The 20,268-nt window shown below is 38.6% G+C and overlaps 1 protein-coding gene across 3 annotated transcripts in view; it reads right to left on the bottom strand.

The window, feature by feature from the left end:
- The window catches only part of SLC24A4 (solute carrier family 24 member 4), an 88,527-nt gene that overhangs the window by 12,461 nt on the left and 55,798 nt on the right, over positions 1-20,268 (bottom strand). For 2 of the 3 annotated variants that reach the window (XM_079308354.1, XM_079308356.1), the window contains exons 6-12: positions 19,748-19,851; positions 18,990-19,064; positions 17,484-17,509; positions 16,737-16,790; positions 15,558-15,700; positions 10,785-10,954; positions 8,782-8,926 (exon numbers count right to left, since the gene is read on the bottom strand). In XM_079308354.1, coding sequence (XP_079164480.1) covers positions 8,782-8,926; positions 10,785-10,954; positions 15,558-15,700; positions 16,737-16,790; positions 17,484-17,509; positions 18,990-19,064; positions 19,748-19,851 — 717 coding nt within the window. The remainder of the gene's footprint in view (positions 1-8,781; positions 8,927-10,784; positions 10,955-15,557; positions 15,701-16,736; positions 16,791-17,483; positions 17,510-18,989; positions 19,065-19,747; positions 19,852-20,268) is intronic. The other variant, XM_079308355.1, reaches the window with a different exon arrangement.

The raw sequence follows: 20,268 nt of genomic DNA, 5'->3' as shown, positions 1-20,268 counted from the left end.
ATGTCAGCTCATTTTCCAGATATCTTTCAACTATATTTGGCCTTGCCACTTTCAGCCAAGTTCTCCATGCTCATCCAGAATCTTGTTATAGTTAAGCCTGCCAAGATCTGTGAAAATCCATGGAAGAATTATAATAATTTAAAATCACAGCTTATATTGAAACCAAAATTAAGTCAGCTTTGTTGCTTCTTCAGACGTATTACTACTCATGCAGAATTTAAAAACAAACCCAACAACAAAACCAACCAACCAAAAAACCCCACTCTCTCACCTTAATAGAAATATTGAAATCCAAGTGGTGAAAATTACTTGTACATTATGTGCAGCAACAGAAAACAGAAGCACAACACCCAAACTATGAACATGGCAATTTTTTTTTCATGTGCCTCATTATTCTAATTTGGGCAGAAATTTAAAATAAACTGATACTTAGAAGATCTAGATTTGTTAAGTCTCTCCATCTGCATACAATACCACCTTGAGATGGCAAAAGAAATCTTCTGGAAAAGGAAATAAGGTAGTGACTTCCCTTGTACAGTTCTCCAAAATCAAGTGGTGAGAAATACCCAAGAACTGTCATCACTGAAGACTGGTAAACACCTTGTTATTTGTTTAAAATTTACAGTATTGCAAATGGAATCTCAATGCATAAACCAGAATTATTTTATAATGGAGCCATAAGTAAATGAGGTACTATTTATATACAGTTTATGAGGCATCCTTCAAGTAGGATGATGGATTTGTCTATCAGGTTAAGTGAGAATATCACAACCAACATTGTTGCAATTTTGGCTTAGGCTTTCTGTACACTGTGTTAGAATTATGCTAGAATTAAGTAGGGGCTCCCATCATTAACTCACAATGCTATGCTTGAGATCTACTAAAATATGTTGTTTTGAATAAAATCATTGATCACCTTGAAAGATATTATCAAGTACACCTTCCAGGGAGGTTGTTGTTTAGCTACATTATAAAGAACAGTTACTAACCAGCTCCTATCAATTACACCAGTAATTTTCTATCAGCAATGACTTGGGATTTACAATATATTTAAGAGGAATTTTTGTTAGTGATTTTAATTGGTTTGAACTCAGTCCTCTGGATGCAATGAAATTTAATATTTTACATTTAAAAATTAATAATACTTTTATCATTTATGAGGCTACTTACTAGTCTAATTTGAGTCCAAATGCAAGTCTTTATTAATTTACTTTTGTAAATATTCTAGAACCAAATTTTCTTGCTGGAGTTATGAAAAGCCTTCTAACTTGAGATTTCCCTGTGAATTTTGAGAGCTATCAACTCATCAGGAATATTAGACTAAGCTTTGCCCTTTATTCCCATTTATTGCTTGGACTATGGAACTTCCAATGCATAAAACTACTGAAGTGTCCCAGGGTAATTTCTAATTCTACACTCTTACATGTCACTGAGGCTGTATTATAGATTTTACAGGCAAGACCTTTTACTCTCTGCTTACATATACTTCTGCACAGATGTTTTTTAAAAGTTATCTTTTACCTGTTCTGACCAGGAAATGACACTTTCTGGCTCACTTCTCTCTTTAATTGTTAACAAGGCTATAAATATTCTTCAAAAAGTCCTATGGTAATTTATACCTTCTCCTGCTTAATTTGTTACAGTTTAGATTACTTAAAGACTCCTGGATGGTTAATTTGCACACTCTGTACTCAAGCTGCTAGGCTTGGTTCATAGTCCAAAAGCATGGCCTAAGCCAGTAATATCCTCAGCTCACAATTCCAAATGCAGGGTCAGTGGATGACTGATTAAAGAAATTATGGATCCAATTCTGATCTGTGTGGGTGCAATCTGACTTTAGTGCTGCTACACACAGGCAGTCACATTTCTCTTTTCAGTAACAAATAAAAGAATCAGAATTGCCTTAAGAACAAATAGAGTCTCTGCTGGGGAATATGCATCATGTCTGGCATCCTCTGAGTTACTCAAACAAATGCTTAACTGAGAACACACAGTGCCTTCCCACTAGCACAGCTATGTCTGTTCATTTCTAGGAAAACCTAAGCACTAGAGGAGGAGGAGGACCTGCCTTTCCATTATCTTTGCTGAGTTTGAATGGATGTGTGCCAGATTAAAATTCCTGGCTCAATCAGGGGTGGTGTTTTACCCACACAACATCTGGAGCTGAAACTGCTCAGCTGGATGGTTTGTGGGAGTGCCATCTGCATTCATTGCATGGCAGCTGGGCTCGAGACTTTGGGGGACAGCAGGGTGCAGCTCTGGGCTCTGCTGGGTTAAAGGGAAGCCAAGTGCCCATGTGCAGCTGGCCTGGAATAGTTCAGAACCACCATGGCCAAAGCAGCTTACTTGGCACATTCTACATTGGCTTCTCTTCTGTGTTTTGGTTTTCTAGCTTCCATAAACTTTTATATCTGTCCTTGGTTTTACCTCAGCTCCAACTATTCTGGGCCATGGAACTTGTGTGGCACATAGGGCTAAAGAAATCTGCTCTTAGGCTGTAACTCAGCAGTTTTGTATGACCTTGAGTACATCTAGCAGCAACCTCAGTGAAGTGAGACTTTATTTCCTCAGAAAACTGATGACTTTATTAATTTGCATTATGAGTACATAATCAATACACAGCTAAAAGATGCCAAAAAAAAATAGCTCTTTTGAAAGTACTTCTTTTGCTGTTCTGTTGTTTTGGTTTTGACCACCCACTCTAAAATAGCAATTTTTAACAACTTTATCATTAAATTTTTAAGTGAAGTTTGCTTGTAGCTCATGACAAATTGTTTTACAACTGTTGAACTCCCTAGTATATCTGCTAGGAAGGAAATTATCTTTCCATTTAGGCCATTATTCAATACCCAGCTATTCTGCCCCATTACAAGACCCCAGGGCAGTTGTTTAACAGTGGTACCACCCTCTCCTGTGAGCCCTGGGTTTAAAGGCTCCTGCAGCAACCCACAGAACTGAGGAAAGGTGCATTTTGCACCCCCTCACAATAATGAAAGAATGACTTTATTACAGAAAGCACCACTGGTCTACATTATGTTCACATCACCCTGCTGTAAAAGAAGATGAGGGGTTTTGTGCAAGGAGTTTTCACTACTTCATACACCCATTTTTTCTGTCTCCACAGATATTTGGAACCAGAGCATGCCAAGTATTTTAGAGAGGTATCATTACAAAAGAGCTCAATTACAATGTTTCTGAAAATGAAGTGGCAGCCCTACAACAAAGAGCTCTGCTCATTTTCAATAAATACATTCCTGGGCTAGTCATCATTCCAGACATTATGCTTGCCATAATTATTTTCACATACAGATAATGTTCTGGTGAACAAAGACAGCAACACATATCACAGCACTGAGAAGAAACAAGTATTTCCTTAAGGTGCTAAAGAAAGCACTTCTTACAGAAAAAATAAAAATCCTATTTGCAACACTCACAGAGAGCTGAGAGGAGCTCAATATAAAAGTGTGAAATGACATTTGTGTTTTACCTTTAGATGAGAAGTGTACTCTTGAAGTAAATGTACTGATTGACCCCACTTAGTGTTTTCTGGTTTGCAATTTACTTTATTTTAGTCTGCAACACAGGGCAGCCTTGTATCACACCAGTAACAGTCCCTTGGTATAAAGCTGAACCAGAGGCACAAAATTAAAAGTGCTCCAAGTAATAATGGGCATTTTGTCCATGGGACCAAGCTAGAGCTAGACTGAAACAGGACCTCCAGAGGCATATAGTGCAGACAGCCCCCATGTCCTAGCAAATAAGCTAGAGAAAAAACACTTTTTCAAGCTTAAACAGAGTGGAGTCTGTAATGACACCATCAGGAATCACATCTAAGTTATGGCAGTTAGTTCAATGATAGCTTTTCCACTCAGTTTTCCCTTTAAAAGCATGTCAGCCAAGCACAGATCTCAGCTCCCCACTTTAGTTAGTTAGAACATGCCTAAACCTTTGGTGATGGTAAACAGACTAAAAATGAGGCACATCCAGACTCACCTAAAAAGATTAACACTGCAAACTTTTTTCATGCGTTACTTAATAATTTTTACATTTTTAAACTCATTTTTTTATATTTTTAAATCTATCATTTTTCATTTGGGAAGGAAAAAAACTCAACCAACCAAACAAAAAACCCCAATGTGGTTTTTTTTCTCCAATTAAAAATGACTTTGCAAATACCTTCCCCTTGGTTTTAATTAAGCTTTGTATTTACAAAGATGAATATCACCCACATATTACCATCAATGTAAATTCAATTCTCAATCCAAATGTGTGAAAGTAACACATGTCCCTCTACACTAGGAGCTTTGTAATAGCCCACAGAGCAAGTAAACTTCTGTTAGAAAATGCTGTTTATCAGAGCTCAGACTGACTGGAAAACTTCAATATAAGTAAATTAGACAATCTGAAAACTTAATTAATTTCATGTGCAATTAATGTCATGTGCAATATACAAAACACAGAGAAATACAAGTTTTTCTCCCAAGTAGGGTATCCAATACAGAACCACCTGAAACAGATAAAACAAACTAGGATCTACTGTGAATTTTCCATCAGCATGATTTTCCACAAAACAGCGTCTGCTGCAAAATAATAAAAAATTGTTAGAAAATGGCTTTCAATTTTTCATTAGGAAAATTAACACAGCAGCTGACTCTCTACCTTCTTAGAAAATTCTTATTGACTTCATCTCTGCATATTACCCCATGAATTGTGGAGGGAAGAGATTCTCTGTATGAGCACACTAGAAAAAGGCTATGTAGTGTGTAAAGCAGTATCCCAAAAGGCTCAGTCTTTATCACCCTTCCAAGTGGGCAGCAATATATAAATATTTTTATTGCAGCTCTCCTTCAGACTTTTGGAAACTTTCTTTTTTTCCTTTGGAAAATACCAAGGTTTTACTTCTCATCTTCATCCAAAACAGATTATTTTTCAACCTACTGATACTCTTTTCAGAGGTTACATTTACCAGAATACAAGTTCCAAATTCCAGACCATGAAATCTGTCCAAAACAACTCAGATTTCTATTTTCAGCCTGTGCCTTTACCACACTTTGAATATTTGTATTCACGCCAATAATTTTCTTTCAAATACACATTTTTGGTACAGCAAAAACTGGTCTACAAAAAAAGAATTTTCTCCAATACACAGAATTGAGCTTTACTGTCAGAGTTACAACAGGTCTACACAGGACAATATTCAACAAAAATAAGATGTAACTGAACAGAACTACTCCCCACATCTTGTTAGACTTGGCTGGATTTTGGCCTGGTTTATTTTGTATGTTTTAACCTTGCTCTAACAAGGAGCTACAGCATCCTGAGTGTTCAAGTGAGGTGCACTGGGTTTGCCTTGTCCACTGTGTTTCCAATAAAGGAAGATATTAAGTGAAGCAAGTAGGAGCCAGGTTCCAAGTAAGTAAAAGTTTCTTCACAAAATCATGAAGCTTCTTCCCAAAGGTGGGTGTTAAATACTTGCAAACGTTCAATGACAATTAGACATAAATTTCAGGTTAATGAAGAAGAAACACACTAAGGAATTTTAGATCAAGATTCTATCCAGTCCAAGAAGTTCCTTAAGATGAAAACAGCTGAACAATAACTTTCCTGTCTCATTCTTCCCCAGACTTCTTCATAAAATCATGGCTGGAGTCAGAATATTGAGATAAACATTTCTTTTGACCAAGTACTAGCATTTTAAATGTTTTTAGTAGGTACTCAATTTTTTTTGCTTCTATCCTACACATTATCTTTGTATTTTGGATCCAAACAAAAAATTGATAGGCTTGCTAATCTCCTTTATTGCTATCTCATTTTAGCTCTAGGAATTATTATTCCTGTTTTAGCTAACACCATCATGACTTATATAAAGCATCCATGCTCCAATTCTGTAAGAGAAGTTCTTCATTCCTGTGAAATGATCAGGATCTGAGATCACAGAGTATTTTAAAGGGTGCTGAACATGTGACAATAGAAGGGATTTAAACATCCATTAAGAGCTGCACAGAATTGCTTTTCTGAGTCTGGGCTCTAAAAAACCACTGACCTATGAAAGGGCTTTAACACATTATTTAGTTGTCAACATATGCCTGCCCGGTTTTAGGCTATTTTATTCTGATCTAAGGGGTGTTTTTTTAAACTTTAAGACCTGCTTTCAAACAACTGTAGAGTAACCAAATTGTAAAGCTTCAGATGAGCCCTTCTCTTGGGAGATAATCATCATAGCCTAAAGGTTAGGTCAAGAAAAATTCCTCTTTTAAAGAGAATGTGTTTTTCCCACACAAAAACCAAAGGCAAAGGATGTTTGAATATCATATGCAGTTTCCATAAAAACTGTATGTTGTCTCCTCTTTCAGGATGGACCTGAGTCACACCCACACCTAGGAGTGAATATCTCTGGATGTCTGACAAAGAGGATATATGCTGAAACAGTTTGAGACAGTTTTCATGTAACAACTACATTCTCTATTTCTGCTTGCTAAAGCCCCTGCACTTATTGCTGAGCACTCCTATTGACAGATAAAAAAAGAACAAAATACAAAAGATGTATTTTGAAATGACACATAATAACTGTGAATCACTCAGAGATGAAAACTTACACTTCACTTACTCCCGTTTCAGAAAAAAACACAAATTCGTTCTTGCAAAAGTATCTAGAATATGCAATTTGAAGAAAGTCAGTCAAATCCCAAATTAGGCTAAAAAATGTGACTACAAAACAGCACAAAAGAGGGGTTGGGCCAACTCACAGCCAGTTGCAGCTGTTAAAATACAAGAGGGTATTTTTTACCTAGGTCACCAAAACCAGTTGAATTGGAAAGCTATATTGAAAACTGAAAGCCTATTCTTCATAGAACATTTTACAGTACTGAAAAAATACATGAACTTCTGATCTTTAGAAAATGTATCTGCCTTATTCCCAGGCTGAAAATATATCAAAGAGAACCACAGGGCATTCTTAGAAACTGCTGTGAACTACCTTTACCCTGAAGCAAGTTTGAAATGTCAGGATTTTTTTTAGGCTACTGATTGTGCCACAGTACTTAAACAACAACAAAGTATGATGCTGGGTCCTCACCTTTTCACCAAACTTAAAGTGGTGCTTTTGAAAGCACAATGAAAGAATGCTTGGTCAGAATCTGAGTTGAGAAATGAGAATCCAACCAATAGATAATCAACTCCAGGCAACAGAGTGACAAAACCCAAAGGTAATGATAAGGATTTTATGCAATCACTTATTCACTTTTGCACAACTCTTGAGCTCATGCTGAACTTTTGCCCCATTCAGTATCAACTGAATCACCAGTGGTCCCACTCTGGCCTGCTAAACTTCACTTTAAAGACTCCCTCAAAAAAGCAGAAAAAATGCATTTGAAGAAGACCAATGATAGAACTAGCAACTCCCTCTTCAGTTCAAAGCCTTTTGTCTATTGTGACTGTCACACACTTAGGAAGCTCTAATTTGAAATTTACCTATATTTTATTAATATGAAAGCTTCCTGGAAAGTAAGAAAAAAATGCATGATTATACTACCCTAATCAAAACTAGTATCCAAGAACTTGTTCAAAACCATCTCAGTTTAAGTCTTCTTTGCCACACATGCAAGGGTGGTGAAGGTTTGGTGCAGAGTGCTTGTGGAAGCAGTGGAATCACTGTCTGGCAGCGCAGACATGGTGCTCAGAAATATGGTTTAGTGGTGGGCACAGCAGTATTGGGTTAACAGCTGCTATTGGGTTAACTCAGTCTCAGAGTCAGAATCTCACATTGCTGACTTGGATCCTGATAGTGAAAAAAAATATTTTTACTGTATGGTGAACTATCTCATGAATGAACAGAAGCCCATCTAATAGGCCTATCTTAAGTGAATTAGTTTGTCCCCATTCCTCACTCCAATCTGTAACTGTTGACTGTGAGAAGCTCCTGTGGGAGCACAGAAACATACAAATATCTTCTAGTCTTCACACAGTATGCTTCAATATTTGTTCCTTCACAAACATCTCTTCTACAATTATAGAAACTCAAGCAATGGGATTGCTAAGAAATTATATATAACATAGAAAATCCTTCTTTTTCAGTGCATGAGGTATTTACCCACGCCAAGCAATACTTATGTTAAACAGTAATTATGCAGACTACATGTCTGTGAGGGCTAATCTAATCTCTGCTGTCTAATCTCCAAAGCATTTGGGCAAGAGTTAATCTGCAATGTGCCAAGGGCAAAAGAGCTTGGTTACACATAGCCCTATACACAAAAATTTTTTTTAAAAAAATTAGAAAGGTGAATATTAATGCATACAGCTATTCTAACAATTTTAAACACACTCTCTCTCCCTAAATATTTTTTACTTTTCATCCAAGAAACATCCCCCACTGCAGTCACTAAAACAATTTATTACACATTTATACATCAAGGTGCCTCTGGCCTAGCAATTTCCAACAAGTCATTATTAATTGTTGACTTCAAAATTACTTGTAGTGCAGTGCTCATCAGGTCATTCTGACATGCTTCAATATAAACTTCCCTTTCCTGCTTTCCCTTCATCTCTGGCAAATCAGCACTTCTACCATGGCTGTCCATGATGACTGGAAAACACTTTCCTAAGATCTGCTTTTGGCCCCCCAGCCTCTAGCCCAGTTTTCCTGTCAGCAAACCCATCCTTCAGACAGTTGAAGCAATCCCTTTCCTCCTCTCTCCCCACATATGTTGTCTTTCTTACAATCCAGTGTTTGACATTTAAATTCTTATTTTTCAGTACTGTAAACATCTAGAAAGTAAGCCTTACCTGGCACTGAAAATGGAGTAAGACTGTCCTGCTCACTCTCCTCCTCTTGGTTCCCCACAGGGATGTTTCCATTTTCGATGTTCTCTTGTCTCCTGTTCTGAAGTGCTTTGCTTGAGCCATTGGCAGATTGGATCAACCGCTGTCGCTGCAGGTCAAAACACAGAACTGCCATCATTCAGAAACAATGGACTTTGTGAAATATGAGTTTTGCTCTCTGTCCAGCCCCAGTCACATGAGCCATGAAGTTTCTCCTCAAAGCTTTCCTTTCAGTCAACAACAAATCTGTCAGTGGCCTACCCATCTTCATCAGGCTTCACCAGGTTAACCATCCACTACAGAATTACTGGCAGGAGTCTTTCAAGCCATGATGGAGAACATTGTAATACAGTGTTTCACACCATGTTTTAACCAATGTGGTTATTCTAAAGCACTTCTGAATCAACAGTTCCCACTCAAACCAGCAGTGTTACCATAATCAAATGGTAGCATTCAAGATACCTCTGCACAATTAGAGTTGGTTTATGAATGACTCATTATCCAGGAGTTCTTCTCAGATCCAGTTCTTCTCCCTCCTTCTCAACTCCATTCATTGAGGTAAATTTCAACTTCCTATTTTAATTTCAAAAGCAAGATTAATCCCTGTTGCCATTGTCCAAGTGCATGAAGCTCATAAGATATGTATAAGAACTGCTGCAGTTCCAATACACAGAACAACAGCTACAGGGGTAGGTTTTAAACATCAGTACCCACTCATGCACCAGAGAATGTTAGATGCAACAGCAAATTCTTACTTTTACAAAAAAAAAGAAAAAAATTACTTTTAGTTCATTAGATGAGGTAATGCAGAGTAAGTGTTCTCTTTTCCTGACAAACTAGCAAATTCCTAAAAAGTGTTCTGAAATGCCTAGAAAAATAAAGCAACTGCACAACAGGCAAAAAATTTCTGAAAGCAGTATCAACATACTGCAGCGAAAAATAGAGAAAAATCCTACCTGAATACTTTGCAAAACTTGTGAATATGTAAGTGAGAATACATAAAACCATACATCCAAGATGCTCAAATTTAAGAATTTTTTTGCAGATGTTGAAAGGGCCAAGTATCAGCTTCCTGTCCACACAGCTGTTAAGAATTTTTCTCTGATGAATGAATTAACTTCAAAGATTACAGAGTCAACTGATCATCTACTCCTGACCACATCACCTTTCACTATTTTACTGCCAAACTGGATTCTTGTTACAAGAATATTAATGGTACTTTCTTTTATTGCAGTATTCATAAGGCTGGCTAAACACAAGTATTGTGTTATGATGTTGAAATCTATTTACTTGCCAGAGTAAATACTTCTCATATTTGATACTGTGGGAGCAAACTATAAAATCCTGCCTTCATGAAACACAAGGTTGGGAGGCCAAAGATTTCACCTCCAGTACTGCAGCAAGTTCAGAACAGCCTCTTTTGCCAAGTCCTGCCACTTCAGCTGCAGGGTACAGAACAAGCAATATACAGTTGTGACAATGCATCAAGTAAGAGAAACTGTCCAGGGCAAATTCCCCTCATGGAAATATTTTGGTCCATTTTTACTTTGAGTTGAGAACTACAGTGAATACTAAACAGGTAGACAAATCTCTGAAGAGATCCTGAAGTGTTAATCATACTTGAGCTGTTTCTAAGAATTTTGGCTGCCTTGTCCATTATCTTTTTATAACCTAACCACTTTTTAAATAAAGCAAATTATTCTGCTGTAAATAAAATCTAAATGTGCACACACAGAGATAAATATCTTCTGTCAGGGAGATAAGGCAGTCCCTCCTTTTTGATTGCCCTCCCATTAAACTGGCAGCATCAGCAGTTGGGAATCAATCTTCAAATCTGTTCACATATAGCTGCTTGACAAACACATAGTTCTATCCCAACCACAGGAACATGGAGACTCTAAATGCCAGGATCACTGTGAGCACAGCTCTTGGGTGTCTCTGCCTGTTTGCTTTGCTAATGAACATACCTCGTTAATGATGAGCCGGCTCGCCATCCGCATCCTGGTGCGCGGTCCGAATTTATTGGTGATCATAATCCGCAACCCGGCTTCAGGGAACCGGTACTTGGGAGGGCTGGAGCAGATGATCTCATCCACCATCACAACACTGTTCTTGCCATACTGCTGTATCCCCTTCACTAATGATCACAATGGACAGAGTTAGCAGTGCAATTGACAGTACCACGCACCCCATCATCCAGAGTCAGGTCCTTTCAGGCTCAGGTGGGTGAAATATTCATCTGAACACTTGAATTAATGAGTTACTTTCTTTTAGCATTTCTGCAGCCTGGTGAATCTCCTCATCAGTTGTGCACTTTGTTTAGCTCACAAGCTGGAAAGGGATTTCACTGTACTAAGGAAGCCACCAAGCCAATGTCAGGTTACTGGGAGCAGTTTTCCCCCAGCTGTTCATGCCATAGTACCAATTTTCTTTGCTTATCTTTTGTCCCACTAGAGTTTTGTGCCCAATCTCTTGAAGTGTTTGCACTGTGGCAGTGTAGACAGCACTCCTGAAACCTCTAAAGCTATTCCACTGGATCAAGGTGCTGCACATTCAGAAGGCCCTAATGTTGTGCTCACTCCTGGAATCTTCACTTTACCTTCACAGAATATTTCCAGTATCTCTTACATGAAAAGAATTGAAATTATGAAAAACAATTGTCAAAAATCAATCTATGCTATAAGTAAGCCTTTGTTAATATAAAGGAACCCATACCAAGTTTAAGACTACAAAATTAACAAAGTTCTACCACGTTAAAAACACAGAGACAAAGTCTTATTGGGAACCAATAAGTACAGGCAAGGACTTCAGAAGCTCACCAAGAAACCAATATTCTCACAAATGCTACAGACTACACATAGCAAGCAGAGCAAGGCTCAGCAGACAGGAGACATACCCATGTGGTGTTAGAAAGCAGGGCAGGAAATACATACATAACTATAATAAATATTAATTATTACATGTAATAATATGTACAGAGAAAAAATTCTTTGCTGCTTGTTTTCTGCTTTGCTTAGCTTGGCCTCCCCCTCTCCCTCCCCTTTTGTGTTGTTACTTACATTAGGAAGAGGAGAATTTAGGAGGCAGAAGGGAAAGATAATTAGTGCATGGCTCCAGTCAGGAAGCAAAGGAAATCTAAGAAAACATTCAACTCGAACAATGGAGTTAAAATGAACCTGTTCTAAGCACAGAGAAGCCTGTATTGTTACTCCTTTGCATTCTTACAGTGTTGAAATAATTTTGTTTTTCAGGAAGTCTGGATCCATGCATGCATCTAAGTCACATCATGCAATAAAGACTTTGCTGTCTCAAGCATCTTCTAGCATATTTGCAGTTAAAGAAATACACCCTCCATAATGATTCAACAAGAAAAAACAGCAAGTCTGTAAATCACCAATAAACATCTATAACTTTTATCCCTCAGCATTTTGAGTGTCTTGCCTTGTTCCACTAAAATGCATTCAGCAAGTACAGTGGGATCACCTGAAGTGTCATAAATAGAAGATCTCTGGTTTCACAATGAACTGTGCCCTTCTCAAAGAACCCACTGCAGTCTCTCTGGCAGCTTAACATCTCTAATACAGAATAGAACTAGCAGAAATTTTACATTTGTTAAATATAAAGGAGCAACTATCCTCCTCCATCCCAGCACCTAAACCAAATTAACCTTGCTGAGTACTGTGGCTGATGACACAAATAAGGAGCACATCCACTCCAGTGACTCTTGGACTGTAGCAGCCTTTCTGTGAAGGAATATACAGCCAGACAGGTTTCCTAGGGATCAGTCCTCACAGAATATGGGACCACATTTGTTTTAATTAAAGAAAATGTTTGACAGCAATGCTCATAAGGCAAAAAGGCCAGATATTAACAGTCTCATCAGATTAACTGCTCCCAAGTGAGTTCCTCCAGAGAATTAACAAAAATGCTTCATCTTAGTGACATGAAAAACATGGAAGCACTGAAGGTACTCTGAAACTGTTTCTCAGAGCCCTATAAAGACAGGAAGCAAACACTCAGTTTTGATTGAAGTACCATAATTAAGAACTCAGTGCTGATGTAGAATACCTCATGCTAAATCTGTATATAAGTGACTGCAGCTATTGACTTACTGCAGCACAATGCTCTTATTATGTTCAATTTGACTCCCTATACCTGTAAAAATATATACCTTAGCCCGATATAGTATGGACTCCACCTAAAAGTTGTTTTAAGAAATGTAAAAAGGAGAAAAGCCTTTTGTACTTCTCCTTTGTGATAATTCTTTTTAAACAAATCTACTGAGAACAGCTTTTGTTTCCAACAAACTTACTGCTCACCACCAATGTTCATCACCTACAGCCCTGTCTCAAAAACAAGAGAAAGTTCTTGATGATTTTAGCTCTGAAACCTGGTCCCTCAGACACCTGCTTTTGTCCACAGTACTTGTACACAGTAACACAGGCAAGGGTCAAACCATGCCACCTGGTGGAAATTTGGGTCAACAAAATAAAAGTCAAGGGTAACACACATTTGTACTTTGAAAATTAGAGCAGTATTCACAAAGTACATCTATTTTGCCTTTAGCTGTGTGTGCAGAACTCACCCTTGAAACGAAATTTTTCTTATGGTGAAAATCTCTCCTTTTCCTTTCTGAAACTTGAGTGATTAAAGGTTTTATACTGTACCACAGGAAGCTATTGTAACTTAAAGCATAAAAGTTCTACAGTGTTGCACCTTTTACCTGCTCCTGAGCAACAGACTATCCTTGCTAGAAACAAAGTTCCTCCCCAAAACAACTGCTCCTTTATGGGAAGTATCAGGTTTTCCTGCTATGGAAAATCAGATTAAGGTCAAACCCACACCTTGGTGAAGCCAAGGGAGGTTTTTTGGTGGATCCCAAAAGCTGCTAAGCAGTGGTTGAAAGCAAGGCAGAGGGCAGCCCCAGCTCTCTCCTTGCTGTCAGGAGTGCTCCTTTCTGAAAGCTGCTGGGAAAATGCAGCTCAGCTGGTGAGGGCAGCATGTGCCAGCTGAGAGGGGTCACTGATGGGCCACGGTGTACTTGGAGAGAGCAGAGGGAAGAAGCTGGAGGCAGCCATGTGACAGTTTTCTAGGACAGCATCTTGGCACATAAAGCATTCAGCTAACCCTGCCATCCTCCCCTCCCACTGCTCACTCCATCCTTCATCTCCCCCTCTGTACTTCCTCATCCCAGGCGTGTTTGTCTGTGACAGCACCTACACTCCCACTCTTTGAACAATTGTCCCTCCAATCCAGTGGGCATTTTGCAATGGGTGCTGGAGAAAGCAAAGGCAATCTGACTGAAACTGCAGTATCAGTGCATCTTTGAGGGAAAAACCAGAAAAGAAATTTGATGTATATAGCTGCTAGTGGAGCTTTCTTGCTTTTCTGCATGTTCTTCACAGGCATTCAATAATATACACATTTCCTTGAAAAGGAAATAGGTGGACAGGCAAGCACCCTGTGCTATTGTCTCTCTACCACAAGGGCTAGAGATGAGAGCCTGCTGGGAGATGACAACAGAACTCAAATTCTTCAAAAGTAAAAACCACTAATATCTGTGGTGTTTAAATGGATTACCCTTTCCCCATGTCTCCACTTGAATACAGGAGGCATATACAGAGCCTTGCAAGGGCACAAAACCACATCCAAGTGACAGGCCTCATTTTATTAGAGCCAATGCTCCCAAAAGTTCATTATAAAATGAGATTAAGTTATTTCAAAGTCACCATCATTTAATTATGCTACAATGTCCTATGAAAAATAATTTTAAATAAGTATTGTCTAAACACCTTATCTAGGACCAGAGCAGAAGTGTGTTGTTACTGAATAAACCTGTAGCTACCTACATGTACCTCAAAGAAATCTCAGCCAAAACATTAAAAGCAGAAAAGAATGGGATTCAAAAGAATGGGATTCTCTAAATTCCTGTTTGGCATTATTTGTTATTACACACAGGTCTTTCCAATGCTACCAACATTGCTGATGAGCTCAGCCTCCTAGAATGGGACATGTCTGCAAGGAACACAGTGAGGAGACCTCCCTTGTTAAGAGCAGCCCAAGTGCTAAGTTGCATGGTTTGTGCTTTGAAGGTGGAATCATTTTGCTCTATAGAGAAAAGAGAGAGTGGAAGAGAAAAAGGAAAAAAGATAAAAACAGGCTTTGAAAACAAGCCAAAAATACCCAGGTATTTTTTCTTCCTTTCAGTACCAGAAGCTGGGTATCATCATTGCTTTACGACAAAGACACAAATAGCAAAGAACCTGCATTTTTCAATTTTACATGTGTGTCTGGTGATGCATACAGACTATTTAGGCATGTGAAAACCAGTCTTCTGAAAATCTGAACTCAACATGTAACCCCTCTTGCCCACTGATCTGTCCATGTCCTTTCCTTCAACATTCACATCTCAGCTTCTCATTCCAAACTAATACTTGAAGAGAAAATTGCCTTCTTCCTGATTAAAAAACTAAAAATAAAAAATTTCTTTCACAGTGTTGTAGCTCATCACTGAGCAGGAGATAAAAAGAGAACAAGATTGCCAATGTGCAAAGCAGCTTGTTTTCAGAATACGAAAAAAAATTTATATGTGGCAGTCCCACTGCTGAATTATCAAGTTAACCCTGCTTACAATTGAATAGTGACACTGTTTTGATCTGCATTACAGAAATTTTATTAAAGAAATAAAAAGGATATCCTGTGAACTACTCTTTTTCCAAGTCCTGTCTGCTCAGCCTTACCTTTCCATAGTAATGGAATGGATGGGTCATCACAACTAGAGGTATAACATTTATTACCATCTTCCAACTCATTGTTGACTGTGTCACCATTTCCAACATGCTTGCTTTTAAGGGTGAAGAAATTTTGCATCCTCACGTTGTACCTGAAAGTGCAAAGGAATGGTTTAAAAAGATTGGATTTTTGCATTTTCTTGGCAAGCTTTGAAGCCATCTGAGAAGAACTTCTGCAGGAAGCACTAAAGCCTAGATGCCTGTTCTCTGACAACTCATAGGAAGTGAAAGGACTTGCCAACTCAATGGCAAGCAAGGAAAGCAAGAACTGCACCTATCTCTCATGACATACAGCAAACTACAAAAAGGCACTGGAGCAGATTTAGTGAAGGCAAAATGCTGGAGTTGTGAATTTTAGAGCCACAACATTCACTATGCAGCAGCTTCTTTCCTCCTGCATCAGCTCACAATCCACCTCACTGATTCTTTCAACACTGTGTTCCCTGTGGGAGGATTCTTGAGCATTTCTGAGGCTGCTGACCTTCTAAAGACAGCATATATCTATTTTAGCACTAGGGTGGGACCTGAGAGGCCTGTCAGCGAGCTCTGCTAAGACTTGATGCTGGAGAAAAAGGAGTTCCAACAGGGTGATTTGTGAGGGAAAGGCAAGGGATGCAAGTCTAAATAACTTGCAGTAGAAGGGGGGACACACAGATGCAGTAACAGCCAGACCTCTGACTCTTATGTCAGAGGCAGTGACACAAAAGAAGATGTCAGTAAACAACCTGCTTTGAGATGGTCTGAAGATAAATACATGTTTAGCATTCTGTCTAATGTTCCCTGACCTTGTTCTCCAGGGAGTACAAAATGTGTAAGAGCTGACACAACATGTGTTTACAATCCAGAGTACCCTGCAATGTTTTATATATCTTTGTATAAATGACATTTTTCTCTACTTTTCCTGAAAGCTACTTTACCTCTGTGGATTATGAAGAGAATGCATGAAAGTATTTGCTGCTGATTAAGCACAACCCTAGAATTAAACTGGTTAAGCATAAAACCCAACAGACCTTACACAGAAACATGACTGGCTGTATTGCCCTCAGGCAGGAAGACCAAGGACTAAACAAAACCAAAGGAATGATGGTCAGGTAACATCTAAAGGGTACAGTAAAGAGAAATACTTACTTCATGATAAGTATGTAGAATGAATACATAATGATGAGTACAAGGCTTTCCCACCTCAGAAAGACAGAAAGAAGTGTTAGAAGGCCATTCAAACAGCTATATGTTATATAAGTTTTATCTAGGAGTGTGCTTTAAACATCTGGTGCAAGTTAAATTTGCACACACAGGACTCACATCATTAAGATTAGATGGTGCCTCAGCAGAATGAGAGGGGAAGCAGACTCTCAAGTTTCAATAACCATGCAAATAAAACACAATGCACGTATTTCAGAAATGTGCTACGCAGACTGAAACCACGGATATCTTCTGAGGACCATAACACCAAGGCCTTTTGTCATTTCAGTGCTGAAGCACAGGCCAGGCACTCTGAGAGCATTGTTAGAAGGTACCTATAATCTTCCACTCAATTTCATACTGGAGTGTTCCATGGAACACCTGGCATTCCCATAGATGTTAACAATCAGCATCAGAGCAGAAGAGTTTTGGTTGCCCTCTCTGCAAATGGCAATTTTCAAGGCTCACACAGAGCCTATGTACTTCCTTAATGTTTCCTGGTTCTTCCATTTTCTTTTAGTTTTCCATGACCATCAAAAAAACTAAGTCCAAACAAAGTTCTTAAGATTTCCCAAGTGTTCATCCAGCTCACATGCTCACTGCATAGAATGAAAGCCAATTACACTACAACTCTAATTACTAATGAGCCTCATGGAAAATACAGGACTGCATGGAATAATTTACACAACTTACCATTCTATTTTCTCGTCATATATGAACTAGAAGAAGGGAAAAAAAGGAAACACATAAAATTATAATTTCTCTGATCTATCTCAAAAATCAGTCAAACTTCTTCAGCAAGTATCAGCAATATCTAAACAGACCTACTCAAGTTTTGACCCTACTTCTACTGTGTGGATTATGCCCCTCAAAAAACAAACTTGTGAATCCCTCAGTGGCTGTTTTAAGTATTATAAGGGAAATAACAAAAGCATGTGAAAGACAGACAGATACACACTTATGTACCCACACCATGCTGTGCAAATCACAGCAGTCACTTATTCAAAAATCCTTGACTCTTGAGTCCTTCTGACAGCTAGACCAGGCTTAGCAGAACAGGCAGCCATTTGCCCTCTCCTCTTGAGTCAAGTGGTCATACACATTTTACTCCATGCTCTGTGACTGCTGTCACTGAATACACAGCTAGTGATCCACTTGTATTACAGAATACAGACTAAGTGGATTCTTTCCTGCCTTGCCACAGACACATTAAATGTGTATTCAGGAACTACTACACTGCTCTAGATGAACAAAGTGGTATCTCACCTGTGCTCTACATGGACAAACCCAGAATCTGAAACAAAACTCCTGTGTAGAAGCAAGGAACAGCCACATTCTCTATCCAAAACAAATGTGTAGCTCAAAATTTTTCACCTCCACAACAAGCAGTCTCCTAGATCTGAGGAGAGTGCATCTGCACTGCATAACTGTTGCAGCAGATCTCTCATCAGGGATAGAAATGAGCCAGGACACAGACTCTCATTCAACAACATGGAAAGGGTCCCAGTTCTTTACAGCTCAGCCATCCTGACTCTGACTACAGCATCTCCTACTGTAGGGCCCAACTGCAGACTCTGACTGTTAAATATGACTGCAAGAATTGGTTTGCAGGCTCTGACCACGGGCCTTTACCCAGCTCAGCTGTGCCTGTAGGCCCCAACAACAGGCTCTGATTACATCAGACCCAGACTGACCTCATAATAGATCTTCTGCAGATCTGCAGCAACTCTCTTCCTCACTTCTTTCTTCCTCAGGGCTCCTCTACCTCCTCAAGATCCTCTTTCTCCAGACCCTCTGCCTCCAAAATCCCCCACCACTCTGCCCACCCCTTTTATCTCACTGACCTTTATTAGTCACAGTGACCCATTAAGGGCAAGGCTGTTCCTCTTCTTTGGTAATTAGTACAGCTGTGACTTATCTCTTCTACACCTACACATAACAGTATCCTACCAGCTTGCAGAACTTTAAAACCTTAGGTACAAAATGAATGGACATTGATGGACATGGTGGACACATGTTCCATGGGGCTGTGTGAAATTTTCATATTTATACAACACTGTGGAGCCCAACCCTTACTTCCAGATGCTACTAGAACTATCTAGGATGATAATAATTATTTGCTAGTGTCTATCAATAGTTAGCAGGCTGTTGTCCAAAATCAAGCAATGAAACACATTAACTGCTAAGAGAACTACTTACAACAATAAGTATGATCACAGATATCGTGTAGTACACAGAATCCCGGAACACAGCCCACTGGGTGAGACAGACCACCTGAAAAACACCACACCTTCAGCCAACAAAAATATGGGATTTCAAAAACAAACAAACAAAAAAGCCCCTCACCTTAAAATAACTTAGGTATGTGAGCAGAGTAAATATTATTATTAGCAACAATTCTGAAACCAAATGCCGTTTCATGCTACCATGAAGATGTATCAGTCTGTTAGACAATGGATCTATAATAAGCATCAGCAATAAAAATCATTGAGAAACTTGCATCATTGAAATACATTTCTTACTAATTTCTTACTTGATTTGTCATAATTTCAATTGTAAAATACAATTCATTGTACTGCAGCAAATCAATCGTTCCTAGCTCCTTTTATTCGTGAATATATTGGACTATAAACAAATAGTTTAGCAAATGGAGCAAATCTCTTGCTTGTGTCCCAGATTCTTTAACTGTCATCAGTACCAGGAAGGATCAGCAGATGCCACTGATCAGTTGACTGTAAACACAGTATTGTATGAAGAGGAATGAGCTTCTTCTGAAAGCTACATGTTCAGAGTGCTGACACTATAGCTTAACTTTTTGGAAACATTTGCTATTTGTAAAGTATTTATAAATTCTTTCCAATCTTTGAGGTTTTTCACTATTTTTTTTTTAATATATGCTCATGGAAACCCCTAAATTGTAAGGAACTGAACTATGTAAAGACAAGTATCTTACTAACCTGTCCTGCAAACAGTCCACAGACACCAACAATGCAGAGGATGTTGAAAACTGCTGAACCAACAATGGTCCCAACTCCTACATCTCCATGAGTAATAAATACACCTGCAGAAGGGACAAAACATACATAACTACCTCTGTCATTTAATTTTAGATCACACATACTACTTGTAAAGTAGAGACTGTTTCAAAGATTAATCAAAATGTGTTTCATAATTAAGGTTCACTTCTCTGTGTAATAATCTGTAATAATTTTAGTCTAGCCAGCAGCTCCCCAGCTGTGGCTTAAAATCTCTACATACATACTTTCAGTAAATGATTTGTTCACTAGTTAGTTCAACAGTAAGTTCTCTGTTTCACAGCATAGTTTTTAGCTGTACAAGAATCCATTCAAATGAGCATAAAACATTCCTAGTCACATCAGAAGCATGGAATTTATTTAAAGCATAGAAATTCAAGGTGAGCAACCAGACAACTTTTGCTAAAGTTACTTACAGGAAAGAGGAGGACAAACTTTTTAGG

The sequence above is a fragment of the Erithacus rubecula genome (genome assembly GCF_903797595.1).
Source record: "Erithacus rubecula genome assembly, chromosome: 6".
NCBI classification, from domain to species: Eukaryota; Metazoa; Chordata; class Aves; order Passeriformes; family Muscicapidae; genus Erithacus; species Erithacus rubecula.
This window is presented reverse-complemented; position numbering and strand designations above follow the sequence as displayed.